Consider the following 26859-nt stretch of genomic DNA (forward strand, 5'->3'; position numbering starts at 1 on the left):
TTAATATTTGGCCATGAATCCAGTTTCCTGATATTTATATGTACTTAATTTCTACGCCGGGGAAATACACGAAGCAAAGCTTGAAGGCTTACAAAAGTATAGACACTTGGTCCTACTTCAAGGCAGGATTTGTTGGTGAAATTAAAGTGATGAGGACACCGAACTTTATGATTTGACCATTTACCGTTAGCTGCCCAAAAATCCAACATTACCTGATACAAAATGGGAACCACAAATCCACGTTTCAGTCTGGAATCCAGTTGTTTCTGTGAATTGCAGAAATCCATTTGTCTCTTAAGCTTATTTTTCGGCAGTCTGTAAAACGATAACTCTGATTTCTTGCTAAATCTATGAGTACAGTCGATCGTAAAACAGTTCTTTCGCATTTTAGATGTTTTCCAGTTGTTCAAACTGAAATTTTACGCTGCCACTCAGTCTTTCTGCCACTCAGTCTTTCTGCCACTCAGTGGGCGAAACCCGCTGTGAAGTCTCGTCTGTGACGTCATGAGCATTCCCTCTATACCGGGTCCAGCTATTCCAGGAGAATGAACCAAGACGTTTATCCAACATCATCAGCTTGCTGCTTTACAGTTTTGACGAAGTTTGAGTCGCCTGACAGGTCACCTGACCTTTGACCCTGCGGATCATCATACCTCCGCTCCCGTACCTGACACTGTTTGGGAATAGTTGGATGATCTGTTCCAGATGACTGTGCAGAAACATCTGCATCCTCCAGACCATAAACGGATCAGAACATGTGCTTTTGTGGAGATAAGCACACCTGCTGATGGCCGTTTCATCGGGGGGCAAACGGTTAGTGGCATCTGGCTGCAACTTGCCCTCCTAAATCATGTGGGAGTCTAACGACGTGCTTAGTGATACCCACGGGATTTTAATTTCAGGGTGTTTCAGATTAGATTAGATGTCTTTATCGTCGCTGAACAAGTCCAGTGAAGTCGCAGCTCTCGTGTGCAAAGAAAAAGAAAAAAAAAGAACAGCAATAATACAATAAAATACAATAAAATACTTTAAAATACAATAGAATATTATAAAATACAATGTGCATGTGACTGCTCTTTTTTGCAAAAGAGTTGCAAATTTATCTGGACTCAAACCGGCATCGTGCATGGCTGGGGATCGATTCAAATGTCAAGAATCGATTCAATTCCGATTCTTAAGATTCAGAATCGATTATCAAGATTTAATCCGATTTGGATATTGATTTGGGTTAGTGTTATTAAAATTGTTGTTTGAGCTGTTGCATTAATTATATGACTGTAGTTCTGCAACATATTAATACTAGTATTATATTGAGATTCAACAGCAAGTATTGCAGCTAATGATGCTGTAAAGACCAATCACCTCCCTGAATGCTGATAGAACTGCTTTCAGAAACATCGTGTGCGTCAGAATTATCAAACAGATCCAGGGAGGAAACAGAGACGGATGAAATCGCTTTTATTTTTTTCCATTTTCGTACTATTTCGGTTTTTAATTTTTGAGAATTTGGTTTTTAGCATTTTATGCAAATGTAACCTCAAGACAGTATAAAAAGTAATGAAATATAGACAATTTATGCAATTATAACTGAAAACTTTAATGTTTTAATACCTTTAAACATATTTAAAGGCAAAAACACGGCACCAGTTATTCTGGTGTCCAACAAAACATTCCTTTTTTGGGGATAAACAAAAAAAATACCAAAAGTTGTAATGTAATAATAAAGAAAAAATCGATCTTTAGACATACGAATCGATTTTTAGGAATGAATATGAGAATTGATTTAGAATCGGGAAGTCGATTTTTTCAACACAGGCCTATGTGCGTGAAATACTTTAAACAAGTTCTGCATCAAAAAGGAAGAATAAATTCAAACTATGAGAGTGACAGGAGTCTTCAGAAGCCCGGTTGTCCCGTGTGATGCGTTCAGGGTCCAGACCGGAGCCTCCGGGCCTGGACAGGGACCCGTTTCTCAGATATTTCACTTCTTCTGAAGAGTATATCCTTGAGTGAGGCACCAAACCGTCTCTGGGCCGGCGCTGAAGCCTGTTTGCGTTTTCCACTGCCTCCATCATCCCGTGTTTGGAGTGAAAACTGCAGCGGCGGCTGATATCGGGATCGGAGGGCAGATAAAGGTGTTTACACCCAAATCACAGGGAGATGTGGGAACCAGGTCTGAGGTTGACACTCAAAGCAGCGCTGAGACGCGTGACCTGGACCAGCATCACCGGGTCAGACCAGGACAGACGGGGGGGAGGGGACTAGTAGGGTCGCCACCGTCCCTTAAAATACAGAATCTTTACGTAATTGGGAATTAAAAGTTGCGTTCTGTATTGAACCAATACGGACATATATTATGCTCTTATATATTGATGTCATAATATACAGGTGAAGGTCTGAAAATGTGAATATATTGCAAAACTTCATTCGTAGTAAATTCAACTAAAGGTGAAACAAATATCTTATTTCCCACTACATGCAAAGTGAGATATTTCAAGGCTTTATTTGTTATAATGTTGATGATTATAACTCACAGTTATGAAAACTCCAAATAAAAAATCTCAAAAAATTAGAATATTTTATGAAATCAATAAACAATTCAATCATCAAAATTATAACAAATAAAGCCTTGAAATATCTCACTGTGCATGTAATGAGACTATGTAATATATTAGTTTCACCTTTTAAGTTGAATTATTGAAATAAATGAACTTTTACACCATTTTCTTCACCTGTAGCTATATTATACATCTGGGCTGATGTGGACATGCATAGCATAGGAGGCTATTTCAGATGCTAGTATGGTTGTCTGTCTGTACAGTCATGCAAGTTCAATTCTATTAAAGCACTTTAAACTTTAAATCAAAGCGTTTTGTTTTTTCATATAAAATAAATACATTTCTATGCATTTTAGAAGTTTTGGGGATGTCCCTTTTTTTGGCGCCTGCGATGCTGAAATTGGGGTGTCCCTTATTTCTATTGTGAAAGGTGGCAACCCTAGGGACAAGTCCTGGTGGACTTGGAGTCCAGACCTAAACCGTGACCAGGTAAGGCCAGGACCAGAGAGGATCAAGACCAAGACCAAGGGCCATTCCCAATACACCCCCTACTTTCTACCACTAGCCCTAAAAATGAAGCCACAAGCGATAGGGTCCTTGTAATGTTCCCTAGGGATTGGGACACCACTTGCTACGTCACTGCATGGTTTACGTTCGGGTACGTAAGCGACTGCGTAGTTACGTTTGCACATACGTCACACCATATCAGGAAGCCGAGAGCTAAAAGCTGTTTTAATGTCAGCTGTAGCGCTGTTAATATGCCACTTTATTAAGTTTTAATATTTTTTCAGGCGTAAAAGTAACCGTTAAGATCCCCAACCTGGGCTCAGTTTATCCAAATAACGCCGGTTAAGAAATTTGCTCCGATGTTTTTGGGGGATGAGAAAAGCCGCCGGGTCAGGAGCTGATTTATGGTTCCGCGTTAAATCGACGCCTACGGCGTAGGGTACAGCGTACGGCGTGCGTCGCCGCGTAATCTACGCCGTATGCTCTGCGTTGGTGTAACACGGAACCATAAATCAGCCTTTATTCTGGCGAGATCTGAAAAGACTTTGCAACAACGAGCAAGCGAGTGATTATGTACATTCACTGAGTGAATATTATGAAAGTAAAATATATATTTCTCGCTAGAAATGTAATCAAAACGCATTTTTATGCAGAAACTAACTCAAAATATTGATTTTATTCACTAAAAAATAAGAAATGTCCGCCAATGTTTTTCTGTTTGATTCAGTCTGCAAATGATGACGTAAAGCATTCTGGGAAATTTTCTCAGGCCATCGGTCGCGAAGTCAGCATCTGAAATCCCTCACTCTGAATGCCTGAAAATAATGGCGCTTTTCCACTAGTACTTACTCAGCCCGACTCGGCTCGTCACTCCTCATCCCGTGTTTTTCCACAGCCAGGGGAGAAGTGGGCAGGTTGTGGTGAAGCTGCTATGACGTACTCGATTGCACAACCGCTTTGTTCATGTCGGCGCTGATGAGAAATCAGCTGGAGCCGCGAGCGGCTGAGAGTAAAACAGAGATCCTGGTAGATCTGATTGTTCCTTATCATCCGTCTACATCTTTTTTTTTAATTCTCTCCTCAGCCACCAGGTTTATGAACATCTGCACCTCAGAGTTGGATCACCAAACAGACGTTTTGCGCTGTATAATAAAATCGCTGCGAGCCGCCAGTCGTTCTCGCGCTGACTCCCGCTTCTTGATTCAAACGTCTGACGGCCCCCCGACCAATCAGTGGCCTGTTATGTGATGACGTCAGATATAGTCCCGGCTCAGCCCGGTTAGAACCTCGGCAGAACAGTTACAGAAAAAGTATCTGCTTGGCACGGCTCCACCCGCCTCGGCCCGTAGTGGAAAAGCGCAAGACGGGGGCGTGGCGGGTAGAAGCGAGCTGAGTAGATACTAGTGGAAAAGTGCCATAAGTGTTGGCTATGCCAGAACATGCCAGAGAAGAAAAACTACCGAGCCAGCCAGGAGTCGAACCTAGAATCTTCTGATCCGTAGTCAGACGCGTTATCCATTGCGCCACTGGCCCTATGAAAGCGATAGAGTGGGCGGGGCATATGTGTGTGGTCGTTACCAGGGCCGTTCCTGACCCATTTGGCGCCCTAGGCAAAATATTTGCTGGCACCCCCCCACCCCGTTCCCGTCCTGTCCCGTCCCGTCCACTACCACACACACACAGACACACACACACACACACATATGTATGTATAACATCTCTTCAAGAATTAAAGTATTTCTTAATTATTTTGTGTTTATTAGCGTTCACATGTTCACGCGAGTCCCAACATAGAAGCTATGAGACGAACTGGACAACCCCATGTGAGAACACTCATACCCCTTTTCCACCGAACCGGTTCCAGGGCTGGTTCTCATAACTCGTTCAACTAGGAACCAGCTGAGAACCGGTTTGCTTTTCCACAGCTCGGGTGTTAAAAGGAGCCACATCTTTACGTTGCTGCAAACCTCAGATACGTCGCTGCGTTTGCGTGAAAGTTGCAGCAACAACAAGGTATCTGCTCTAATAGGACTTGGTCCACGTAGCTCCTCCGTGGACACATCTCTAAAAGACAGGTTGTCTCCTCCTCCTCCCATGATGCTTTGCTGCATCCAGATTCATTCTTATTTGAAAATGTCTCCGTCTCACAGTCTTGCTATTGCCGTTGGTCTTAATAACTCCTCCCCCTCCGCTTACATAAGCGATTCTTTCCTCTAGACCAGCAATAAACGTTTAAATTCACCCAGAAACATTTTTAGGAGCACCAGAATCCAGGTTCTGATGGGCTGGGAGAAGACTGGACCAAAAGACCCGTCTAGGGACATGAACCGGGTACCAGGTAGGAACTAGGAACCAGAAGAGACTGACGGGTCACATTCATCATTAGTTGTCAGAGGGCGCATCACTTTGGCTGAGGCACATTTATTTGACACATTTGCTATCATATTTATTAATTCTCGTCTACTATGTTTCCAAATTGTTATTATATAGTATTTATTCTTCTTCTATTTTATGTTATTGATTTGTTGCTGCTTTATTTAATTATTTTTTGGGGCTTATGTTCGAAATAAAATCAAATGTCAATCAAAAAAATATCTAAATTCAGCTTTATTTTGAGATTTGGTTCTTTTGAAATCATGTAAAATATAAATACTTACACTTATTAAAAAAGAGCAAGAATTAATACGAGACTAAAAAAAGATCTCCACTAAGGTTTATTAGTCGTCACCTGACTAATGCAGAAATAACAATAAATAAATAAAAGATGTTAGGGCGTCACACTGGAACAAATCTCCAGGATCCATCACTTACAAATACTTTTATGAACACAATAATTATAATAATCTTCAAAGTCACATGAGTTTGTCACAATATCAAATACACGAGAAAGAAAAATAAAAACACATTAAAGTTTTAAAAAGTCCAGGAGTGATGCGTCACATTTACAGACTGCATATTAGTGTGGAAACAGCGCCCTCTGGTGGTTCAGGTTAACACCTATAGCGCTCCTCCAGACAGTTTTAATGAACTACAGCTGGAAGTAAAACCAACCAGTAATTCAAGCTGTTTTATTTGGGGGTTAAGCTCATAATTTACCTGTTTTGTGCACCTTTTCAGTCATAAAACATAAAAAAACAAACCCAGACATTTTAATTTTCCATCAAACAGCCGTTGAGGACGAGAACCAGGTTAATATTCTGAGGAGCAGAAGGAGGTTCAGACTAAACTCAGACTCGAGACAAGGAAGCTTCATATGAAAATACAAGCGATGGAGTTAAAGAGACGCACTTCTGTAGCGAAGCTGTGGTTTAAAAGAAAAACTAAAGTTTAAAAAGACCTCCGACCTCCTGACCTCTGACCTCTGACCTCTAGTCACTGAGGGTCATGGACGTTCTGGCTGAAAGGTTTCCAGGTGTCCCTGTACCGAGTATAATACATCCAAGGTACCGAGGAACAAAAGCAGTTTTCCTCCATCATCAGTGGTAGTGTGGCCGAGTGGTCTAAGGCGCTGGATTTAGGCTCCAGTCTCAGTAGAGGCGTGGGTTCAAATCCCACCACTGCCGTCAGGACTTCAAACACATCTTTAGAGCAGGGATATTTTACCGTTCACGATAAACCGTCAAAAAAATTCCCCATGTTAAGAATTTGTCATCTCACGGTAAAAAACGATAAATTCCTGTTGATGACGTTTTTGTGTAAAGCTGATTTATGGTTCTGTCTTAAATCGACGCAGAACGTACGTGAAGGAAGGAAGGAAGGAAGGAAGGAAGGAAGGAAGGAAGAAAGAAAGAAAGAAAGAAAGAAAGAAAGAAAGAAAGAAAGAAAGAAAGAAAGAAAGAAAGAAAGAAAGAAAGAAAGAAAGAAAGAAAGAAAGAAAGAAAGAAAGAAAGAAAGAAAAAATGAAAGAAAGGATAAATTCCCGTTGATGACGTGTTTGTGTAACAAACATGGTGGATCTGAGTCATTTAATTTGTTTTTATTAATTCAATTTAATTGGTGTAGTTTAGTAGCATTTAATATTCTTTTAGAGCAGTGATTTGGCTCCAAAGACTGAATGTGGTGATAGATTTATAGTTACAAAGGTGGAGTTGAATTGGTTTTTTTTTTTATCGTCATTTTTATCGTTATCGGGATAAATGCCAGAAATTATGGTGATACATTTTTTAGTCCATACCGCCCATCCCTACTTTGGAGGCTTAAAACTTGAGTTTACATTAAACCAAAACCATCATTTTCTAATGGTTAGAGAGAGTTTTGTTAACGAGAATAAATATGACTGTGTCACAAAGCCTTGATAACCTCCGTTACCACGGCAACCCGACCGTAGATAGTTAGAAATTAATGAATGGATGCAGACTGAACATTACTATGTTGACAATCATCATAATACGAGTAGAATTAGCTGACGTTAAGTAAAAATAAAAATCAGTTTTCCTCCACCATCCGTGGTAGTGTGACCGAGTGGTCTAAGGCGCTGGATTTAGGCTCCAGTCTCAGTGGAGGTGTGGGTTCAAATCCCACCACTGTCATCAGGACTTCAAGGAAATCTTTACAAGCTTAAAAATTAAATTGTTTCCTATCATCATCTTTCTCCCCAACTCTTGGTAAATGGTTACTGAACAGATTCAGTCTAGATCCCTCAAACCATCCATATTTAAAACACTTTTATTGTTTCAGATTCTGGATTTATTCTCAGTTTTTCTCTGCTGAAAATGCTTTTCTCAAACTCTGTGATGACATGATGACGTCCACATCCTGGTTCTGTTGCACCTCAGCTCAACCTTTAGGACCTCTGTTATCTTTTTATCGTAAGTCATCCAATGGTTCCTATTCTCGGGTGGAGGTGAGGAGTGAGGACTGAGCATCAGGAGGCTGGTAACCAGAGGTGTCAAACGTATTCACATTCATTACTCAGGTAGAAGTATAGATACTAGAGTTTAGAAATACTCCTGCAGAAGTTGAAGTATCGACTCAAGTTTTCTCAAGTAAAAGTATAAAAGTACTGGTTTCAAAACTACTTAAAGTATAAAAGTAAAAGTAATGTAAGGGGGAAAAAAGCCATTAAGGACAAAAGCCATTGAAAATGAATGCATCTTAGTATAATGCAAATATATTAAAGAAGCATATATGTGTACTATTGAGCATTAACATGTGTTTCAGAGAGCAGAAGATATGATGACTAGTTGCCTATAAGTATTGTAATGGTGCAAAAAGTCAAACTTCAGAGGCATGTTATCATTTATCCTAACCTTTATTGGAATGTACATCCAAGTTTAGTTGCAGGAATCTGAGGGAACGGATGTAAGAACAAAACTGGACAAGAACATCTGAAACAACCACAACCAAATTCACTCTATCCGGATGGAGCAATTTAACTGGATAGTTTTTTTTAAAGGCCGAAATGAAATAGAGTAACAAGGCTGTTTTTAAAATGTAAGGAGTAAAAAGTACAGATAATTCCGTGAAAATGTAAGGCGTAAAAGTAAAAAGTCGTCTGAAAAATAATTACTCCAGTGAAGTATAGATAACCAAAATTTCTACTTAAGTAAGGTAACGAAGTATTTGTACTTTGTTACTTGACACCTCTGCTAGTCACTGAGGGTCACGGAAGCTCTGGCTGAAGTGTTTCCAGGTCTAAAGGTGTCTCTGCACCGAGCAACAAAATCAGTTTTCCTCCATCATCAGTGGTAGTGTGGCCGAGTGGTCTAAGGCGCTGGATTTAGGCTCCAGTCTCAGTCGAGGCGTGGGTTCAAATCCCACCACTGCCATCAGGACTTCAATAACCTTTTTACTGTAGTTGGTGTCCTAAAGTTCCCTGACGTCTGCACCTGAACGATATCTTACCTGCTCAATCCACCTGTTTACTCCTCTGATTTAATCACTTTGGATCAAAGGTTCTGCCAGGATCACATCGCTGGGGCAACAGAGCTTTGGCAAAATGAATAACAGCTTTAAGCCTCTAACAAAACAACAAACTACTTTTGTATCCAATACTTTTTGCATATTTAGCAATAAATGTTTAATTATTGATCCAGTAGAAGTGGAAGTTCATGAATGAATGAGTGAATGGAGGCTTGAGGTGACTGTTGATGTCAATTGACGGGAAGGGGAAGGGGAAATGATCTGATATTGTTTTCCCCCCAACGGAGCAACAAAATTAGTTTTCCTCAGCAACAGCCAGTGGTAGTGTGGCCGAGTGGTCTAAGGCGCTGGATTTAGGCTCCAGTCTCAGTAGAGGCGTGGGTTCAAATCCCACCACTGCCATCAGGACTTCAAGGAAATCTTTGCAAGCTTAAAACCTGATTGAAAAAGCTTGTGCACCTTTAATTCTTCTGTATTTCAAACCTGTGTGCTTCTTGATATGCGAAAGAAGATACTTATGGATCATTTCCACTAGTACCTACTCAGCCTGGTTTCTTTTCCACTACAATTCAGCACCTGGAGCAGAAGTAGGAGGTTGAAGTAAAGCTGCTGTGACGTATCTATAATGTACGAAGAAGACAACAACACTAAAGATGTAGAACCTGGAGGAGATGACAAATGTGCTGCTGGGTCTGTGGCTTGTGTTTGATATCAAGTTAAAAAATGAGAGTCAGAGAAGCTTTAAGCAGCGATGCTTTTTAATGTTGTTAGTTTGTCTCAGCGCTGCCCCCCCGACCAATGCTGAGTATAAAAAAGAAGCATGTAAATCATAGCAACTGCAACTGCTAACTCATCATAAATGTTTTAAATCAGGGCAATTTAGCAGCAGAACGACTGTTAATCTGGACCTGGGGTCCGTTTTACAAAGTGGGTTAGGTTGAACCTGAACTCAGGGAAATGAGAACTGAGTTTTACAGGGTGATAATGGAGGTGAGTCCAAGTTTTTAACGTATGTAAACACCTGCACCTGTCCAGGTATTCTTGCTGTTACTATACAGGACTGTCTCAGAAAATTAGAATATTGTGATTTTCTTTAATGCAATTACAAAAACAAAAATGTCATACATTCTGGATTCATTACAAATCAACTGAAATATTGCAAGCCTTTTATTATTTTAATATTGCTGATCATGGCTTACAGCTTAAGAAAACTCAAATATCCTATCTCAAAAAAATTAGAATATTCTGGGAATCTTAATCTTAAACTGTAAACCATAATCAGCAATATTAAAATAATAAAAGGCTTGCAATATTTCAGTTGATTTGTATATGCATATGCATCATCAAGTCAAACAAGAAGGAGGTCCAGGTCACTCGATGCGGTTTCACAAACTTTACAAATCCTACCATGGCCCTCTGTCATTCTTGAAATCTTCAAAGATGCAGTGGAACTGGTTCTGATCCCTGTAATTTTAGTGACCGACAGCAAAGCTGTAGGTAAATTTAAATCATGTAAAAAGGCAACAATCAGAAAAATTATTTATTGGTGCCAGTAATGCCAACTGTGACAGGTGGAAGAAGTACGGAATAAAGGCCCTACGTCAACTGTAAGGCCTGATCACATGGGTTGAAATAAAAGACAAAATAAGACAAAACCACCACTTCCATGGCTTACAAAGTACGGAAGAGTATTAGGGCCATGCAGGAGAAAAAATATTTGAGAGGGGAAGATTTTCTTTAATTGTGCACTTCGAGAAAAAAGTCGAAATGTCGAGATTAATGTTGAAATAAAATTTCAAGAATAAAGTCGAAATTTCGTAAATATAGTCGAAATTTTGAGAATAAAGTTGAAATACAATTTTGTGAATAAAGCGGAAATGTCTCCTCTGGCCCATCAAATCCAGTTAAGAGAGCGACTGATAGCTATTCACGCAGCAGCCGTAACTAACTAACTAACCAACGGTATGTTTCTGAACTTCATATGTGTGATGTGTGTTGCAAATCAATATCTAATATATCTAAACAAAAAAGAAAGTCCAGAGTGCTCAGAAGGTTCATCTAAGTCGTGTGACGAAGGTGCTCTTTGGTGGGAAAAAGGATGTCAAAAAAGAAGAAAAATCCAAGGCACTCTTCTGCAAATATAAAAAGCCTTTATTTAAATTGGCTATTTCATGTAGAAAAGATTTTTTTTAAATTAAAAAAATTAAAAACCCAGCTGTAACCCATTTTTTAATCTTTTCTACATGAAATAGCCAATTTAAATAAAGGCTTTTTATATTTGCAGAAGAGTGCCTTGGATTTTTCTTATTTTTTGATATCTAATATAGCCAATTCACTTTATTCACGAAATTTTAACTTTTTTCTCGAAATTGTACTTCAACATTAATCTCAACATTTCGACTTTTTTCTCAACATTTTGACTTTTTTCTGCATTGTGTGCATTATGAAAAAAAAAATCTTCTGAAGCTGTTTTTGTTCCTGGACAGAGAAATCTAGTTCATACATTTAACTAGTTTTGTTTCACTGTTTTACTTTTATCGTGAGAGACGGTCCGCCTGTCCCGGCACAGCTGTGTGTATTAGCTACAGCTGCTGTGTTTGTTTATAGTTTGTCTATTGTTGCATCCGGTTGTGGATCTGGTTGACGCTTTCTCCCACAACAGTAAAACAAAGTTTCTCCTAATTTCCCAGTTGAATGACCAGAGCACACATTCGAAGTCGAATTCACATTGCTGCGTCTCTGTGTGGGAAACATTAAAAAACATCTGTTTTCTGGTGGGGAGAAGTTATTCTGGTGTTTTGGGTTTTACTCTCTTCTCTTCTTTCTCTCAAACTTTCCTACGAACTCACACACACTGACTCGTCTTGGCCATCAGGCCTCTGATTTCCTTCGTTCTCCTTCGTCCTTCGTTTAGATCTCAGAACATTATTCCAAGTTTGGATGTTTCACCATCTTTAATCCTTGATCCTGTGCTCGGGACCCCTTCCTTCTCTGTTACTCCATAGCGCCACCGCTGGTGACAGACTGGCATGCATGAATGGACTGATTGTGCTGTTTAGTTATTAATTCCTGATATTCAGTTGGTGCCCCGTTTTGATTTATCCATTTTGATCATTTATTGACCAGCCTCCTGATTTCTTTCACCAGGACAGCGCAACAACAAAAACAAAAAAACTAAACCAGTGACAAATCTGAAATAAATAGGCATGAAATATTTGGCTCCACATACTTTTAATTTTAACCATTTGTAACACCGATTGTGTCACTAAATACTTCAATGGTAAATTTACCGCTAAAGAGCTGTAAGCGTATTACAGCAGATCATTTCAGGACCCTTCCAAGTGGAAGTCCTCGTTTCAGCTCTCCCAAATAATGATGTTTGCATGGATTAGATCAGAATTAAAGTAAAGTTTTATTAATTAGCATCACAGATTAGCATAAACTAAGTCAGCCAAGCTCAAAGACGTACCTGTGACTGACAGGTGGGCGTGTCCCTGCTGACTTCCAGGCCTGTTTGCTCCTCCCATTTTCAACAGAGGCTTCAGGCCCCGTTTACATGTAGCAAAAACGGTGGTGTTTTCATGCGTTTTTGACGTTCGTTTACTCGAAAACGAAGCTCAAAGTCACCAAAAAACGATAATTTCTGAAAACTATGGCCAAAGTGGAGATTTGCAGAAATTCCGTCTTCATGTTTGCTTGTAAATGGAGGGAAACGGACATTTAGGCTTCAGAACGTCACATTATGCGACAGAAACATCACCAGCGTCATGTGTGAGACCTGTGTTTAGAATTTGTTTGGCCACCGTCAATATTTTCTTGTATTCTACCTGTTTTATATTCTAACATCACACTTAAAAGTAACTCCACTGCTGATGTGAACCATGCCTCACTAGATGGAGATTCTCTGAAAACATGTCTGAATGTTCGATCTGAGGAACAAAGATGAAATCAAATAGAGCAGGACACAAAGTCACCTGAGAGGAGTGTTTTATTTCCACAGTCGTCCTGTACAGTCAGGTATTGTGTGGAGTTTACACTTAGTTAGTCAGTTGTGGAAATTAACAAATGTCAAAAATTATTTCCTTAATGTTGGAAAATAAAAACCAAAAAGTCTGAAAGTTTTCCCAGAAGTGCAGCAAGGTTGTTTCAGGTAGCTGCCAGTTTCAGAAAAGCATATTAATGAGAAACAAGGTGCTTGTTGGTTTTTTTTTATGACTTTTCCAGAACAACTTAGAAAAAGTTGGCTTTTCACAGGTTTATCAGGAAAAGTTTGCAAGTTTAGTTTAATTCACACAGTGGGACTTCAGGTGACACCAGACAAATGCTGCAAGAATAATTTGATTGTATAATCATTAAACGAAGGTGAAAACCTTCTACAAATTTTTAAAACTTTGACAACAACAAAAGTTCATTGATTGCAAATAAAAAGATAAAAATCATATTACAGTTTTTAAACCCTTTGTTCCTCCTTTGTCCCTACAGTCACTTTCTGAAGCTGGAGCTTCCACCCTGAACTAGGTCTGTCAGGCAGCCACCGCGCTCCAACAGTTTAGAGTAGATTAATTAGATTAGATAATAGACATAATAGATTAATGCCAAATGCCAATTTTAAAAGAAAAAGAAAAAAAAAACGACTAACCACTCGAGGCTGGCACCAAGACTGAGCCAAGACGGTGCCAAGACTGAGCCAAGACGGTTCTCAGATTGACCCAAGACTGAGCCAAAATGGTGCCAAGATGGTTCCAGGATTGTGCCAGGACTGCGCCAAGACTGCATCAAGACTGCATCAAGACTGGGCCAAAATGGCACCAAGATGGTGCCAAGACAGTGCTAAGACGGTTCCCAGACTGTGCCAAGACTGCGCCAATACTTAGCCAAGACTGAGCCAAGACGGTTCCCACACTGAGCCAAGATGGTGCCAAAATGGTGACAAGACTGGTCCAAGATGGTGCCAAAACGGTTCTTGGACTGGACCAAGACTGTGCCAGGACTGCACCAATCTCTATTGACCTTGAAACATTTGAATTGCGAGGTGTTGCGAGCTGTTGCTGTTTGCCAGCAGCGACCCCAGCGTGGCTCGGTTGAAGCAGCTAGTAATGTACGGCAGATTATTTCAGAACTCGTAAGTGGAAGTCTGTTGTCTGTTATGAAATGAAGAGTTTATAGACTGTTCTCATTGTAGCTAGTGACAGGTTAAAAGTAAATGATTTATTTCATTGTGTTTTGTGAGATATATACTGACAAATGATGATTATTATTATTGTTAAGGTCTTTCTCAGGCATCCAGGTCATAGTTGTCCTTAGAGATTTAAACCGAGGACAAACATCCCTCTTCTCTCTCTCTGGTTCCTACTGGCAGTACTGCTGGTAGTCCATTTTGGCCCCCAGTCTGGTTCCCGCCAGATGTTTGTTGAAATATTCGTCCATCTCACGGCTTTGTTCTGGAGTGAAGTGGTTCTTCCAGTCTCCGACTTCACCTGCATCTCAGAAACAGAAAACAACAATCAGACGTTTTGTAGGACGCTGGTTTCCCTTCTGAACTTTGAACAATTACTTTGTGTATTTCGACTCTTGACTTTCGAAGATTTCTTAATTTTGTTTTATTTTCTTGTTTTTTTAGGTTTTTCTCAGTTCTCCAGTTATATTCCTTGTTGCTTGACTTCCTGTTTTATTTTGAAAGTGTCTTTGTGTCTAACTTCCTGTGGTTCCATCTCCTGGTTGGTCACAGCTGTGTCTCCTGGGTTCTTGTGAGTTGTGTTATGGTCTTGTGTTTGCTCTCTTCGTGTTCCTGTGTTCACCTTCACAATTTGCTCGTCGGCTAGTTTTTGTTTCCCGCCTCTACAGCACTTCTAGTTCTAAATAAAGGATTTTTTAAGCGATTAATATGATTCACTGTGAAGTGCTTAAATGTGTTGGATTCTTAAGCTTCTGCCCCGTGACCCGATGGATGGATGGATGGATGGATGGATGGATGGATGGATGGATGGATGGATGGATGGATGGATGGATGGATGGATGTATAAATGGATGGATGGATGGATGGATGGATGGATGGATGGATGGATGGATGGATGGATGGATGGATGGATGGATGGATGGATGGATGGATGGATGGATGGATGGATGGATGGATGGATGGATGGATGGATGGATGGATGGATGGAGTTGGCAACAAAGACGAGGAACTTTAATTCTTCTCAAACACTGCTGTGTTTCCTTTTAAGTTTGGTAACTAAACTTAAACAGCAGATTCATACGAGACCAGGACAACCTGGACTGGTACGACCAGGACCAGGACAACCAGGATCTCTTCATGACGAGTTCAAACAGCAGCACTGAAGACATGTCTTTGTTGGTCACCTTTCCTGAAGATGACGTTCCCCATGTTGCCGTGGGAGTTGACGGCCGTCTCCTTCATGGCGCTGAAGGTGCTCGCTCCTGCGATCTGCTGGACCTGATCCTCCGTCAGGCTGAAGCCGAAGAACTGGGAGATCTGACGGATGCCCACGGTCAGGTCCTGCAGGACGGACGGAGAGAACGCAGACGTTAGCAGGTTCTACCACGACTCAACCAGAGACAACCGGCTCAGATCTGGGTTTCAAACAATCACAAGGATTTACCTTCTTTAACTCTTCATAGGTGACCACCATGACACCGGGGTCGTCCATCTTCTTGTCCCAGGCCGAGATGTGATCGAAGTACGACCCCCAGGGAACTAAGGGAGGGAGGGAAACAGGTGAGTTTGGTCTCAGCATGTCGGACAACCAGTTCAACCAATCACTGTAACTTCTGGGAGGCTGCATCCCTCAGAACTGTTCCTACTAGAATTTAATTGAAATTTTATTTCGAACATGAAACAGTAGTGAATACAAGACAAAACAAGAATAATCAATAATAAATAAATGTAAATAAGAACACAAAATAAACAAAAATATGAATAAAAACATGCATCCATCATAATTAATATGCTCGAAAAGAAGTAGGAAGAAGTAAAAACGTATTAAATCCTAAACCTAAACTCTATTTCATTATAATCAAAATGAATTTAATTTCTATACAAAAAACAAAAGATATCTATATATATCTATATATAAATATATAACACACACACACGCACACACACACACACACACACACACACACACACACACACACACACACACACACACACACACACACATATATTTATATATATGTGTATATACAAATACACACACACACATACATACATATATATACACACACATATGCACTTTTTTGGATATGACATACACATATATATATATATATATTATTAATATCAATAATAACACATCCTCACACCTATATACACTGATATAGATATACCCATTTATAAATTAATATATCAGTATCAACAATATACAAAAAAGAAAAGAAAACAACCAAGTAAACATTGATGCTTGGACATTGCTTCAGATCCACACTCTAGGATCTGAAGTCTAGATTCTAGAAGTCTGGTCTGAAACTCGTTTGTCTCTTCTCCAGGTAAATGAACACGCCCTGACAGGATGCTATGTGTACAGCGTAACATCATCATCATAGCAGCTTTGCCAGATTCCAAAAAACGAATTACTGAGATCACACTGGTGCTACTGGTCTGTAACAGATCCCTGGTTTAAGGGCAGAACTGCCAAAATTATGCAGTTATGAGGTGAACAGAAAGCTCTTCACTCCGTTTAGAGCAAATACACAACACAACCTGAAAGTAAGGCTCTGTCTGCCACTTGATACCCCTTTTCCCCCAAACCGGTTCCAGAGCTGGTTCTGGTTCACAACTCGTTCAACTTGGGAACCAGCTGAGAACTGGTTTGCTTTTCCACAGCTCTGGTGCTAAGGGGAGCCACGTCATTACATCACTGCAAATGGCCGGGTTTCCCAGATCCGACCTCTCTTAAGGACTTAAGAGAGGTTCAAAGAAGGTTTCACTTAAGAGAGAACCCTAAGATACGGGTGTTTCCCAGATGACTTCTTAACACCGTTCTTTAGTTTCGCTCTTTCAGAAGCTCTTTGGAGCAGCTGTCCGGTTCTGAAACCAAATCAATCGATGCCAGGCAAATCGATCACCGATCACTATCAGCGCATTTTCACACGCAGCACTGCTACCTAACACACTAATTCCCTGCTGCCTGTGCGTTATAATGAAAAATTAAGATGATAGATATAATTCAATGACCCTTTTTCATCCAAACGGTGCGTTACTCCGTTATTTCTGGCTACAGTGAGGCTTTTTTTCCCCACACGCAGAGACCGGGAGGAAACGTGGTGGGCGTGTGTTTGCGTTCAAAAACATGAGCCAAGAGAAGGCGAGTTTCGCAAATCGCAACGTGGAATTACAGCAATCCCTGGTTTTTCGCAGGGGTTATGTTCCAAAAAGAACCCGTGATAAGTGAAATTCTTTTTACAATTATAGAGGGCTTCAGATTGCAGAGATCAGCACCGCCACGCACGCATTCCTGCTCTTCTGAGCTGCTGCATCCCGACTCTGTAGCGTCTTTTTCTCCTAAACCCTGCGGTGCAGGTGGGTTTTTTCAAGAGAAGAAAATAGTTATGGGTCGTTGTCTTCGCTCTTTTTTCTTCTGGGCAAAAAGATTCTTTAGTATAAACTGACACCATTGATTATATTTGAGACTGTAATGAACGATTCATCAAAGGATCACGTTCTTCAGCTGCTGCTTCCCTGTCATCACACATGTAGGTGCTCGGGCTCGGGCTCGGGCAGGAGGATCGGTGTGACGGCTGCCTGGACAGCCCGGTCCGACAGCACGTCGTGTTATTCCTTATTTTTCCCACTTTGCTGTCACCAATAAATGCTAAACAATATAAATCTAAAGTATAAAATAGATCAAAATTTGTGCGGGGTGCATTGTTTTAATAGCTCATTGCTTGGTGTGATATTGATTTGCCTGACGCAGCTGGATCTGTGAGTCTTTGTTCACTAAGATGGTTGTAAAGACTGGGTCAGCAGCATCTTTCATTTCCTTCTTAATGAAAGAGATACTTAAGCTAAGAGCGACTCTGGGAAACGCGATTTTCTTTCACAGGCTCCTTAAGAAGGTTTGAAAGAAGTCTTTCGCTGTAAAGAGCTTCTTAACTGATCTGTGAAACCCGGCCAATGTCAGTTACATCACTCTTTAGTCGAGTGTTTACTTTCTGGTATCACTTTTCTATGATACCCCTTTTCCACCAAACCGGTTCCAGGGCTGGTTCTGGTTCTGGTTCTGGGCCAGTGCTGAGTTTGGAACGGAGCGTTCTGTTTCAACTGACAAAGAACCAGTTCCAAGGTAGCACCAACTCTTTGCTGGTCTAGAGGAAAGAACCGCTTACGTAAGCGGAGGGGGCGGAGTTATTTAGAACCAACGGCAATAGCAAGACTGGGAGACGGAGACATTTTCAAATAAGAATGAATCTGGATGCAGCAAAGCATCATGGGTCTGAGGAGGAGACAACCTGTCTTTTAGAGATGTGTCCACGGAGGAGCTACGTGGACCAAGTCCTATTAGAGCAGATACCTGGTTGTTGCTGCAACTTTCACGCCAACGCAGCAACGTACCGTATTGGCCCGAACATAAGACGACCCTGATTATAAGCTCTGGAACCGGTTTGGTGGAAAAGGGCTAGACACCCTGAAGGTGCGTGAATCTCTCACCGTCGCCGCTCATGAACTGGCTGAAGAAAGAGTCCCAGGACTTCAGAGACGGCAGGACCGGGTTGTTGTTGCAGAAGTGATAGTAGGAGACCAGGGTGTCTTTGGGGTTCCTGAAGATCACCAGCATCTGCGTGAGTTAAACTAAAGTAAATCACTCACGACACGCTGACGTCAGTCCTCAGGGTTGAGCAGGATCCCTGCAGGAACGTACCTTCGACTTCTTCTCGTAGAAGGTCGGGGGGATGTTGTCTGGGTGAAGGTGAGTCCCCAGAAACCTCGGAGAGGGAGCTTCCCCCGTGGACTGGAGACAGACGAGGTGAGAAAGCTTCAGTTTTGTCATTAAAATCAAGGTCATGAAACAAATCCATCTTTATTCAACAACTCAAACACATGGCAGAATACAGTCAGAAATTGGTTGTTTATGCCGTGATGTAATGTCAGAAACACCCACTGCTGGGTGTTGCCGCGGAGATGCTCTGTAAAGATGCCCTGGGAAGCTTTTATAAAAGAAAAGATGCTAAAATCATTATTCATTAAAAAGAAATTGAAACAAAAAGTGAAAATGATCACAATGGATCGGTAAGCCCCGCCCCCCTTAGTTACTGTTGCTAACTCGGTGTGAAAACTTTTTTAGGGACAGTTTGGACACAAAAGGACCATCTTTGATCGTCATGGTTACAGATGACAACATCCAGGATCAACACTGTTCATGCAGGTGAGAATAGGATTACATTTTTACTTTCAGTTAGTTTAAATTGTAAAGGTGTAAAGTCAAATCTGCTATTAGCTACTCGATTTACTGTGATTAAATACGTTTCTTCTCTCAGAACAAATGCAGACATCCTTGTCGATCTTTTGGATGTTAAATTTGCATTTTTTTATCAAATTTACGTGAGAAAAATAGAATAATGTTTTCCTGTGCAGCTGGAAGCTGCAGACGTCCGAGTTCTGGTCCCTGTGGAACTGATATTACGGATATTGACTATTGATATTGATGTTTTTTATTACCAAATTTACCAAATTTGAAATTATTTACCAAATGTTAATTATATTACTGATATTTGGAACTGATACTCAGCAGCCATTGGCCCGTCGGGAGTTTGAAGGCCGAATCCTGTTGATGGGTCAATTAATTTAATATTTTGTCACTTTGACATCCAGGACGTACTTTCACGATGTCTGGACCGAAGAACTCGATCAGCGGCGGCCCCTTGCTTTCGACTTTCGTGCCTGTGGCCGCACCCATGATCTTCCTCACAACTCCAACCATCCAGTTAAAGCCTGTAGACACACACACAAACAGAAATCTTTATAATGAGAAGATGGTAAGACGGTGTTGGGGTGCAGCATAAATAACCCAGATAATAGACCCATTCGGGCTTAATCTGGGCCACTTGGGCCACTTCAGACCCGGTTCCGGCACCGACGAGTGCCGTCTGGGCCAGATATGTCCCAAAGTTCGTGAAATGGACCGAACTTGAGTTACATGAGTTGCATGAGCCAGATGTGGACAAACGAGTTGAAACGGGACCAGGCTAATTCCTGGAGTCAATTTCTCAGTTGCATCTGGAAGTTCTTAGTGAGGATATTTGTTGTATATATTTGTTATATATTTGTCCAAATGTTAACTTTTCCAATAAACCAATATTTGTGCAATATGACTATCTGTGTTTGACGACAGCTATTTTGTGTTATTTTATAACTTTGTTGTAGTTTTGATTTTGTTTTTTGTTTGTTTGTTTTTTATTACGTTTGTTGGAAAGTGTGTTTTTTTTAATTGCATAATTAGTTTTTGTTTTTTTTATTATTACATTAATTGAAATTTGATTTCTTAGGAAAAAGGGACAGATAAAATAAGCTTAGTCTTCTTTCTGTTCCCTTTCATTCAAGGAAAGAGATTTGTTGTAATTATATTCAACAGTTTTTTTTTAATGAATGAAATAAAGAATAAAATTTAAAAAAAAATGTAAAATATTATAAAAAAAGCAGCTTTAATGTAAAACTTCCAGTTTCGCTTCTTTGTTGGATCCGAAAATGACAAAAATCCTGATATTTGAATTTCGTCCAGATGTTGAACATCTGGGTTTTCATTTGTTATGCAGATATTTTCATTTTTTCTTCCTCTTTGAAAAAAACAATCGCTCGCCATCCAAAACTCTGAACGTTCACATTCAAGCTTATTGTTATGTTCATGGGAATGTCGGCCGGGGCAGTTGTTGTTCTTATGAACTGGTTTTCAGGCCGTCTGAACCGGATCCAACCAGATACAACCGGTGAAGTTTAAAGGTAAATATTAGCGAGTCGAGGCAAAGGTTGGACTAATAATCCTCTTTTATCACACGAGCGCTGCCGTTCTCTGTTGCGTGAGAGGAGGATTATGTGGCCTGAAATCCATCCCATAACTGGTTAAACGGAGCTCAGGTAACTTCTGTACCTGGCCCCGCCCCTAAGGCCCCATCGAGGGTCTAAACCCCCCCATTTCCTCGTAAACATTTCCCTGAAAAGAAAACTTGTCACATTCCTCATTGGCAGCGCGCCGACCGCAGGAATGTGGCTCTTCTCCACACGTGGACCGTTTGTTTTTGTTTTTTTTTACAGTAAAAGAGATTAAACTGTTGTTTTTAAACGCAAATAAATCTCACTTTTGTGTTAAAGAGTTCCTGCAAAGACCCGAACCCCCTTGCGAATGTAATAACTAATCTAATAACGATAAAAACCTTGTTTGAAGAAAATTACTTTTTAGTTCCTTTTAAAAATTCTAGTCAAGAAAATGTTTCTTACCCCACTGGCAGAGATATTTTTGCTTAAAATAAGACTATTGTCACTGGATTTATGGGGTATTAGGCTTATTTCTAGAGGAACTGTTTTTGCAGTGTAATCAATACCTAAAGCATGGAATCCATTGGTTTTCTGTCTTAGTTTGCCATAAAATGTGATCCGATGTTCAAAGGAAATTAACTCTTAGATGAACAACTACTGAAGTCGGTCGGACCGATGGACTCGGATCATAAAATGAGTTGGGCATGTGGTTTAAAGCTACTGGGGGTGTGGTTTAGAGATATGACCAAAGCCTTTACGATCTCTATTCAAACACAAGCTGTCACTTATGGTCCCCACCTTTTAGTACACAAACAAGTCATTGATAGCATCTACAACACTTCAGCCACCTGCGCTTATTTTTTTGTTGACTTTTATATACATAATTTTTAAGCAGAACGAGTAATCTGAGTGTTGACGGCCTTGTTTGTTGAAGTGTCTGGTCCTCCACTGGTGAAAGTGGCATGGTCCAGGGTTTTTGATGGGATTTGAGTTCCTCTCTTTGCGTTTTTTTTCTTTATTTTGTTTGACTCATTTCCTGGTTTATTTTGAAAATCTGGTTGCGAGTCTCTTTTTGGTTCAAGTTTGACCTCGATTGCAGAATCTTCCTTGATTCTTCGCAACTGTGTCTCAGTCTGAGACGGGACCCGGTGATGAGTTGTTCAAGCAATCCCTCCCAGGATTAAGGGGTGAATATTGTCATCGAACCACCTTTGCAGCCCCAGATAGCAGAATCACGTTAGGTATCACATGTGTCCTAGATCTCACAAGCTAGTTTTGACATGGGGCACAACATATTTGGGAAGACCAGGCTTGGCCCAAAGGCTCTCTTTTGTTTTTTTTCTTGATTTTGTTTGACTGTTTTCCTGTTTTATTTTGAAAATCTGGTTCCGAGTGTGTTTTGGTTCCAGTTCGACCTCGATTGCAGAATCTTCCTTGATTGTTTGCACCTGTGTCCCAGATCTCACGAGCTAGTTTTGACATGGGCCACAACCTATTTTGGAAGACCAGGCGCGGTCCAAAGACCAAAGAAAATGAGGAAGTGAGTCATGTCCTAGACCGCACCGCTGACCTTGAGTAAAGAAACCTGCAGAAACGGGCCAGATTTGGGCCAAACCAAATCCAGCGCAAGGACAAGGATGCGGTAGTTGTGGCTACTGTTGAGCAACAGGAAGCTGCTGAGTCATCCTGAAGTATGTATGTGAAAATCAACACGGTAGATATCCACTATCAGCTCATTATCTCTCTTGAGAATGTCGTATACAACGTTTTTGTCTGAGCTCCTGTTTCTCTTATCAGTAGAGGTGATGGTTTCAGGTCTGGGTTGCCGTGGAAACGGTTCCTACCCGGGTCTTCTAGCGTCTCGTGGGATGACCAAAGTGTTCCCAGCTGAGAACTGTGATGTCTCCGGAGAGTTTTTATTTAATTTATTTTTATTTAAGAGTGAACTGTCGAGCCAGATACCCAGATATTTGTAGCTTGTAGGCATTGAGAAATTGGAGTACTGATCCGTCCAGGGATGAGATATTGAAAGGTGATACGTGGTAGATTCCGGTTGAATATCATGCACTTTGTTTTGTTGGTGTTTAAGTGAAGGCGAAGGTTGGAGAAAGCGTGTTGGATATTGTTGAAGCTAGTTTGCAAGGAAGTCAAGGCCGTGTCCAGGGAGGGACTGGATGTGTACAAGATGGTATCGTCGGCATATAAATGAATATGCAAACTGCCTGCAGCACAAGCAATGTACAGTATATACATTTTAAACAGAGTTGGAGTTTTGGGTCGGCTCTGACGAAACACCAGGCGCCCGAACCGCCTCAACTGACTCTTTGACGGCGAAGAGCAGCAACTCTGCTCTGGGCTCCTTCCCGATGACTGAGCTCGTCTCTCCGTCCCCGACGGTCAACCCAGACACCAAAAACAGCTGATTTCATCCGCTCAAGCTTTAGTTGTTTTGGTCCAACCCACATTTGATGAGGGTTGTAGTCAGATATAGTCTGTAGTCAGAATTTTAAGGAAATTAAACAGTTTTACCCACATTAGAAAAGTAAAGGGCATGTGGGAAGACCAAAAAAAAAAACACGAAAAAGATAAAGGAAAAGGTTAGCACATCACTTAAACGACCAGGCAGCTAATGTGCAATGTGCAATAACAAAAATGATTGTATGTTGATGAAAGTTCTTGTAATGTCCGTGTGTTGATGTATGTGTGGAGGGGTGAATGTGTCTAGCTATATATTTATTTTATTTTATTTGTCTTTATTTCATTTTTTTGTTATTTTATTTTATATATGATATGATTTCGAGAATAAAGTCAAAATACATTTCGACTTTTTTCTCAACATTTCAACTTTTTTCTCGAGATTTCGACTTTTTTCTCGACATTTCGACTTTTTTTCTCAAAGTGCATAATGAAAAAAAAATCTTCCTGCTCTAAAATATTATTTTTATTTTTTCTCCTGCCTGGCCCTAATACTCTTACGTACTATTGACAGCTATTGACACCTTCTTTTAATAATTATTTGCATCTTAAAGTATGTTTTTTTTTTTTATCTCTAGATTTAATGGGGGCTGCACCATAGCGCCCTCTACTGACCAGCCACCACTGGTCCATGGCCTCCGTTTCCATAGAAACGGACCAGTTCTTAGATATTCATGAAAAAAAATTAAAGTAAAACGTTTTGAACTCCAAATAGTTTTAAAATATCTTTGATAACCCTCTCTGGACCCTGGCTTACATCTTACCCTATTGGCATTGTGGGAGGTTCTAACTTCGTTTCTTAACGGTTTGTCAGGCTTCTCTTTCAGTGCTCAGGTGGAGTTTGGGAACAAAGCGAGGGTTCAACTCCCCGGTTTCGCCCCGGCAGGTCGTGTTTACATAGCAGGCATGACTTGGCGAAAACCAGAAGCTCTCTTTGGCAGTCGTTACATTGATTAATGACCCCAACGACAAGCGATTAAGGGGACAAAGCTCTGACTGTGGACTCGCGTGCCAACGAGCAACGAGCGTGATGATAAACACGCAGGTGAAGGAAACCTGCTTGGATGTTTATCTCGCCGCTGATAGAGCTTGACTTCTGCCCTTAATTGCCGGGACGGTTTCCTTCCTCGTTCAGGGAAAGTGCTGCGTCACGGCCGGCTGCAGAACCGGAGGAGCTGAAACTCCAACCCCTCGCCTTGATTAGAGCGACCTTTCACCTTTTCCTGCATCTGGACGTCCTTCCACTGCTGGATAGAGTTCAAATTCAGAGTTGGAGGATTGTGAGAAGCTCAGCCGGGACGTCCAGACCTCCCAGCATCCCGTCCAGGTTCCTCCAGGCCTTGAACCAGACCCTTTGAACAAACCCAACCTATCAGGCCAATCAGCATCACTCACCACATTTTGGATAGGCCACCAGCACAACGTCATCCTCTCTGGCTCGTATGTCGTCCAGCGCCCTCATGTTGGCCTCGGGACACATGAGGCTCGGGTACAGCACCCCGTTGAACCGGTACAGCTTCTCCTCGTCGCTCATCTGCTTCCCCATCTCTATCTTGGAGGCCACTGGGTTGGAGGCCATGTTTGAGGTTTCCTTCTGCAGATCAGAAAGAGTTCAAACCCCACATTCTGCTTCAGCTCGGTGTGTTTGTGTTTTCTGCATGTGTGTGTTAAAGGGAGAGCGGACGGCATTACTTACCAAGGAGAAGTGGAAAAGCTGCAGGAGGAAAAGTGGGGAGCTGCTTCCTGTCCGGTGGAAAACGCTCATCTGAGGCGACCGCTGCCCTGAAAGTGAGGCAATAGCTGTGAAAGGGAGGTGGGCGTGTCCAGGAGTCATAGTAAAAGGAAGAGGAGGCCCCTGGCTCCTCCCCCTGCACACACACACACACACACACACACACACACCCACACCCACACACACACACACACACACACTCTCACACACACACGTTTGCACATGTATACAGTCATGCACGTGTGATTGAAGGGAGCCGCCTGCAGAATCCTGACCAGAACAGACTTTTCCCGAGGCTCCGGAGAGACTGAAGGGGGGGGTTTACTGACTCCCCTTTGGTCCTGCTGCATAACTGAGCCCCAACAGGGAAGTTAAACCCCCCCGAGCCGAGCCGGCGTTGTTTACGGAAACGTCACATCATGTGCAGACACAGTCATGTTCAGGAGTTAGTTCCCACTTTTACTTTTCCTGTGGAAAACCCAAGAAAAGAGAAGTATGAGACAAATTCAGCCTCAGATGAGCAGCAATATGCACATTTTTGCATCGTGCCAGATATGCATCCTCCCAAAAACATAAATAAAAGAAAATAGAGACTCATGTTGGCAACACTAAGTATCCCCACGATTCAGTGCTTTGACAGCTCGGCTATCTCAATGGGAAGGGGGCGGGGCTTCTCACAATGACTCTTTACAACAACCAAGACAACACAGTTGTTTACAGTAAAATCAACATCAGTACCGACCCGGCTAGCCAGGCTCCTCCTGTCTCGAATAATCTTTCTCACCCTGAAGCGTAAAGCTTTGTTTTAAAATCATTTCCAGATTGATGTACGTTGAATATTGTTCCTTTGATACAATTACTGATCTCTTTTGGCATTGTGTTAGCACGCAGCTAAATACTGTAATAGATAGCCTGCTGGTGATCGGCAGCATTAGCATAATTTAATTTAATTTAATTTATTTATTTTGCACAATTTTTTTTAAAACAGTGCATGGAGGGAACGAAGCCCGAAGGGCTTTTACAGAGTTCAGCTCCCATCAACAACTGTGATTAAATAACAAGGATAATGTACAACAAATGAAAACAATTATAACTATAAACGTAAAAGAGGATACATGGACACAAGGTCTGGATTACATTAAAGATAAAGACAGACATTGAAGGTTAAGACAAAATAAGAGTTTTTTTAATAACTTTCTGAAGGATGTAAAAGATAATGTTGACTTCAGCGACACATTCAAGTAATTCCAGAGTTTTGGATCTAAATGTAATATCAAATTTATGACCAGATGTTCCACAGAAGGCTAAATGAAGATTGCCACCGTGTCTAGTTTGATATGAATTAAAATCAGATGAAAATGTAAAAAACTGCTGGAAAGTGACAGGGAGATCTTGTTTTCTATTGATAAACTTATGCACAAACAAGCATGAGTGAAAAACATTCAGTTTATGAATGGATAATAGTGAATATTTCATAAAAAGAGGTGCAGATGGTTCGTGTCTACCAGACTGAGAGATCGTTCTTAAGAATCTTGTTGGATTATCAGTAATTTGTTGAGGAAAGTTGGATAAGTTGCAAACCAGACAGTCAGTGAATTTCGTACGTCCTTGTGCTGTACAGAAGGGGGCGTGGATCTAAAAATCAGAGCTTTTCTCGGGTCTCAAGACCAGATGGAGAAATTATTTTTTGAACTCTTCGCTGCTTTGTGCGCAGGAAAAGGAAAACGGGGCTAAAATCT

General features: G+C 41.1%; 1 protein-coding gene and 5 non-coding genes across 6 annotated transcripts; 4 read left to right on the forward strand and 2 right to left on the reverse strand.

Annotated features, from left to right (window-relative positions):
• Positions 1-4525: 4525 nt before the first annotated feature.
• trnar-acg (transfer RNA arginine (anticodon ACG)) lies at positions 4526-4598 on the reverse strand. The gene has a single exon. It is a non-coding gene; the product is annotated as a tRNA-Arg (tRNA).
• Positions 4599-6546: 1948 nt separating this feature from the next.
• Positions 6547-6628, forward strand: trnal-uag (transfer RNA leucine (anticodon UAG)). The gene has a single exon. It is a non-coding gene; the product is annotated as a tRNA-Leu (tRNA).
• Positions 6629-7512: 884 nt separating this feature from the next.
• trnal-uag (transfer RNA leucine (anticodon UAG)) lies at positions 7513-7594 on the forward strand. Its single transcript has one exon. It is a non-coding gene; the product is annotated as a tRNA-Leu (tRNA).
• A 1157-nt stretch (positions 7595-8751) lies between these two features.
• Positions 8752-8833, forward strand: trnal-uag (transfer RNA leucine (anticodon UAG)). Its single transcript has one exon. It is a non-coding gene; the product is annotated as a tRNA-Leu (tRNA).
• A 414-nt stretch (positions 8834-9247) lies between these two features.
• Positions 9248-9329, forward strand: trnal-uag (transfer RNA leucine (anticodon UAG)). The gene has a single exon. It is a non-coding gene; the product is annotated as a tRNA-Leu (tRNA).
• Positions 9330-12897: 3568 nt separating this feature from the next.
• On the reverse strand, positions 12898-25191 carry sult6b1 (sulfotransferase family, cytosolic, 6b, member 1). The gene is made up of 8 exons (XM_061745139.1): positions 25085-25191; positions 24784-24982; positions 19763-19875; positions 18806-18895; positions 18595-18721; positions 15548-15642; positions 15288-15444; positions 12898-14404 (listed from the first exon to the last, which is right to left on the reverse strand). The coding sequence occupies exons 1-8, from the start codon at positions 25151-25153 to the stop codon at positions 14277-14279; spliced, it is 978 nt and encodes a 325-aa protein (XP_061601123.1). The 5' UTR covers positions 25154-25191; the 3' UTR covers positions 12898-14276.
• Between the last annotated feature and the right edge of the window lie 1668 nt (positions 25192-26859).

This window comes from Cololabis saira, chromosome 17 (genome assembly GCF_033807715.1).
Source record: "Cololabis saira isolate AMF1-May2022 chromosome 17, fColSai1.1, whole genome shotgun sequence".
Taxonomy (NCBI): domain Eukaryota; kingdom Metazoa; phylum Chordata; class Actinopteri; order Beloniformes; family Belonidae; genus Cololabis; species Cololabis saira.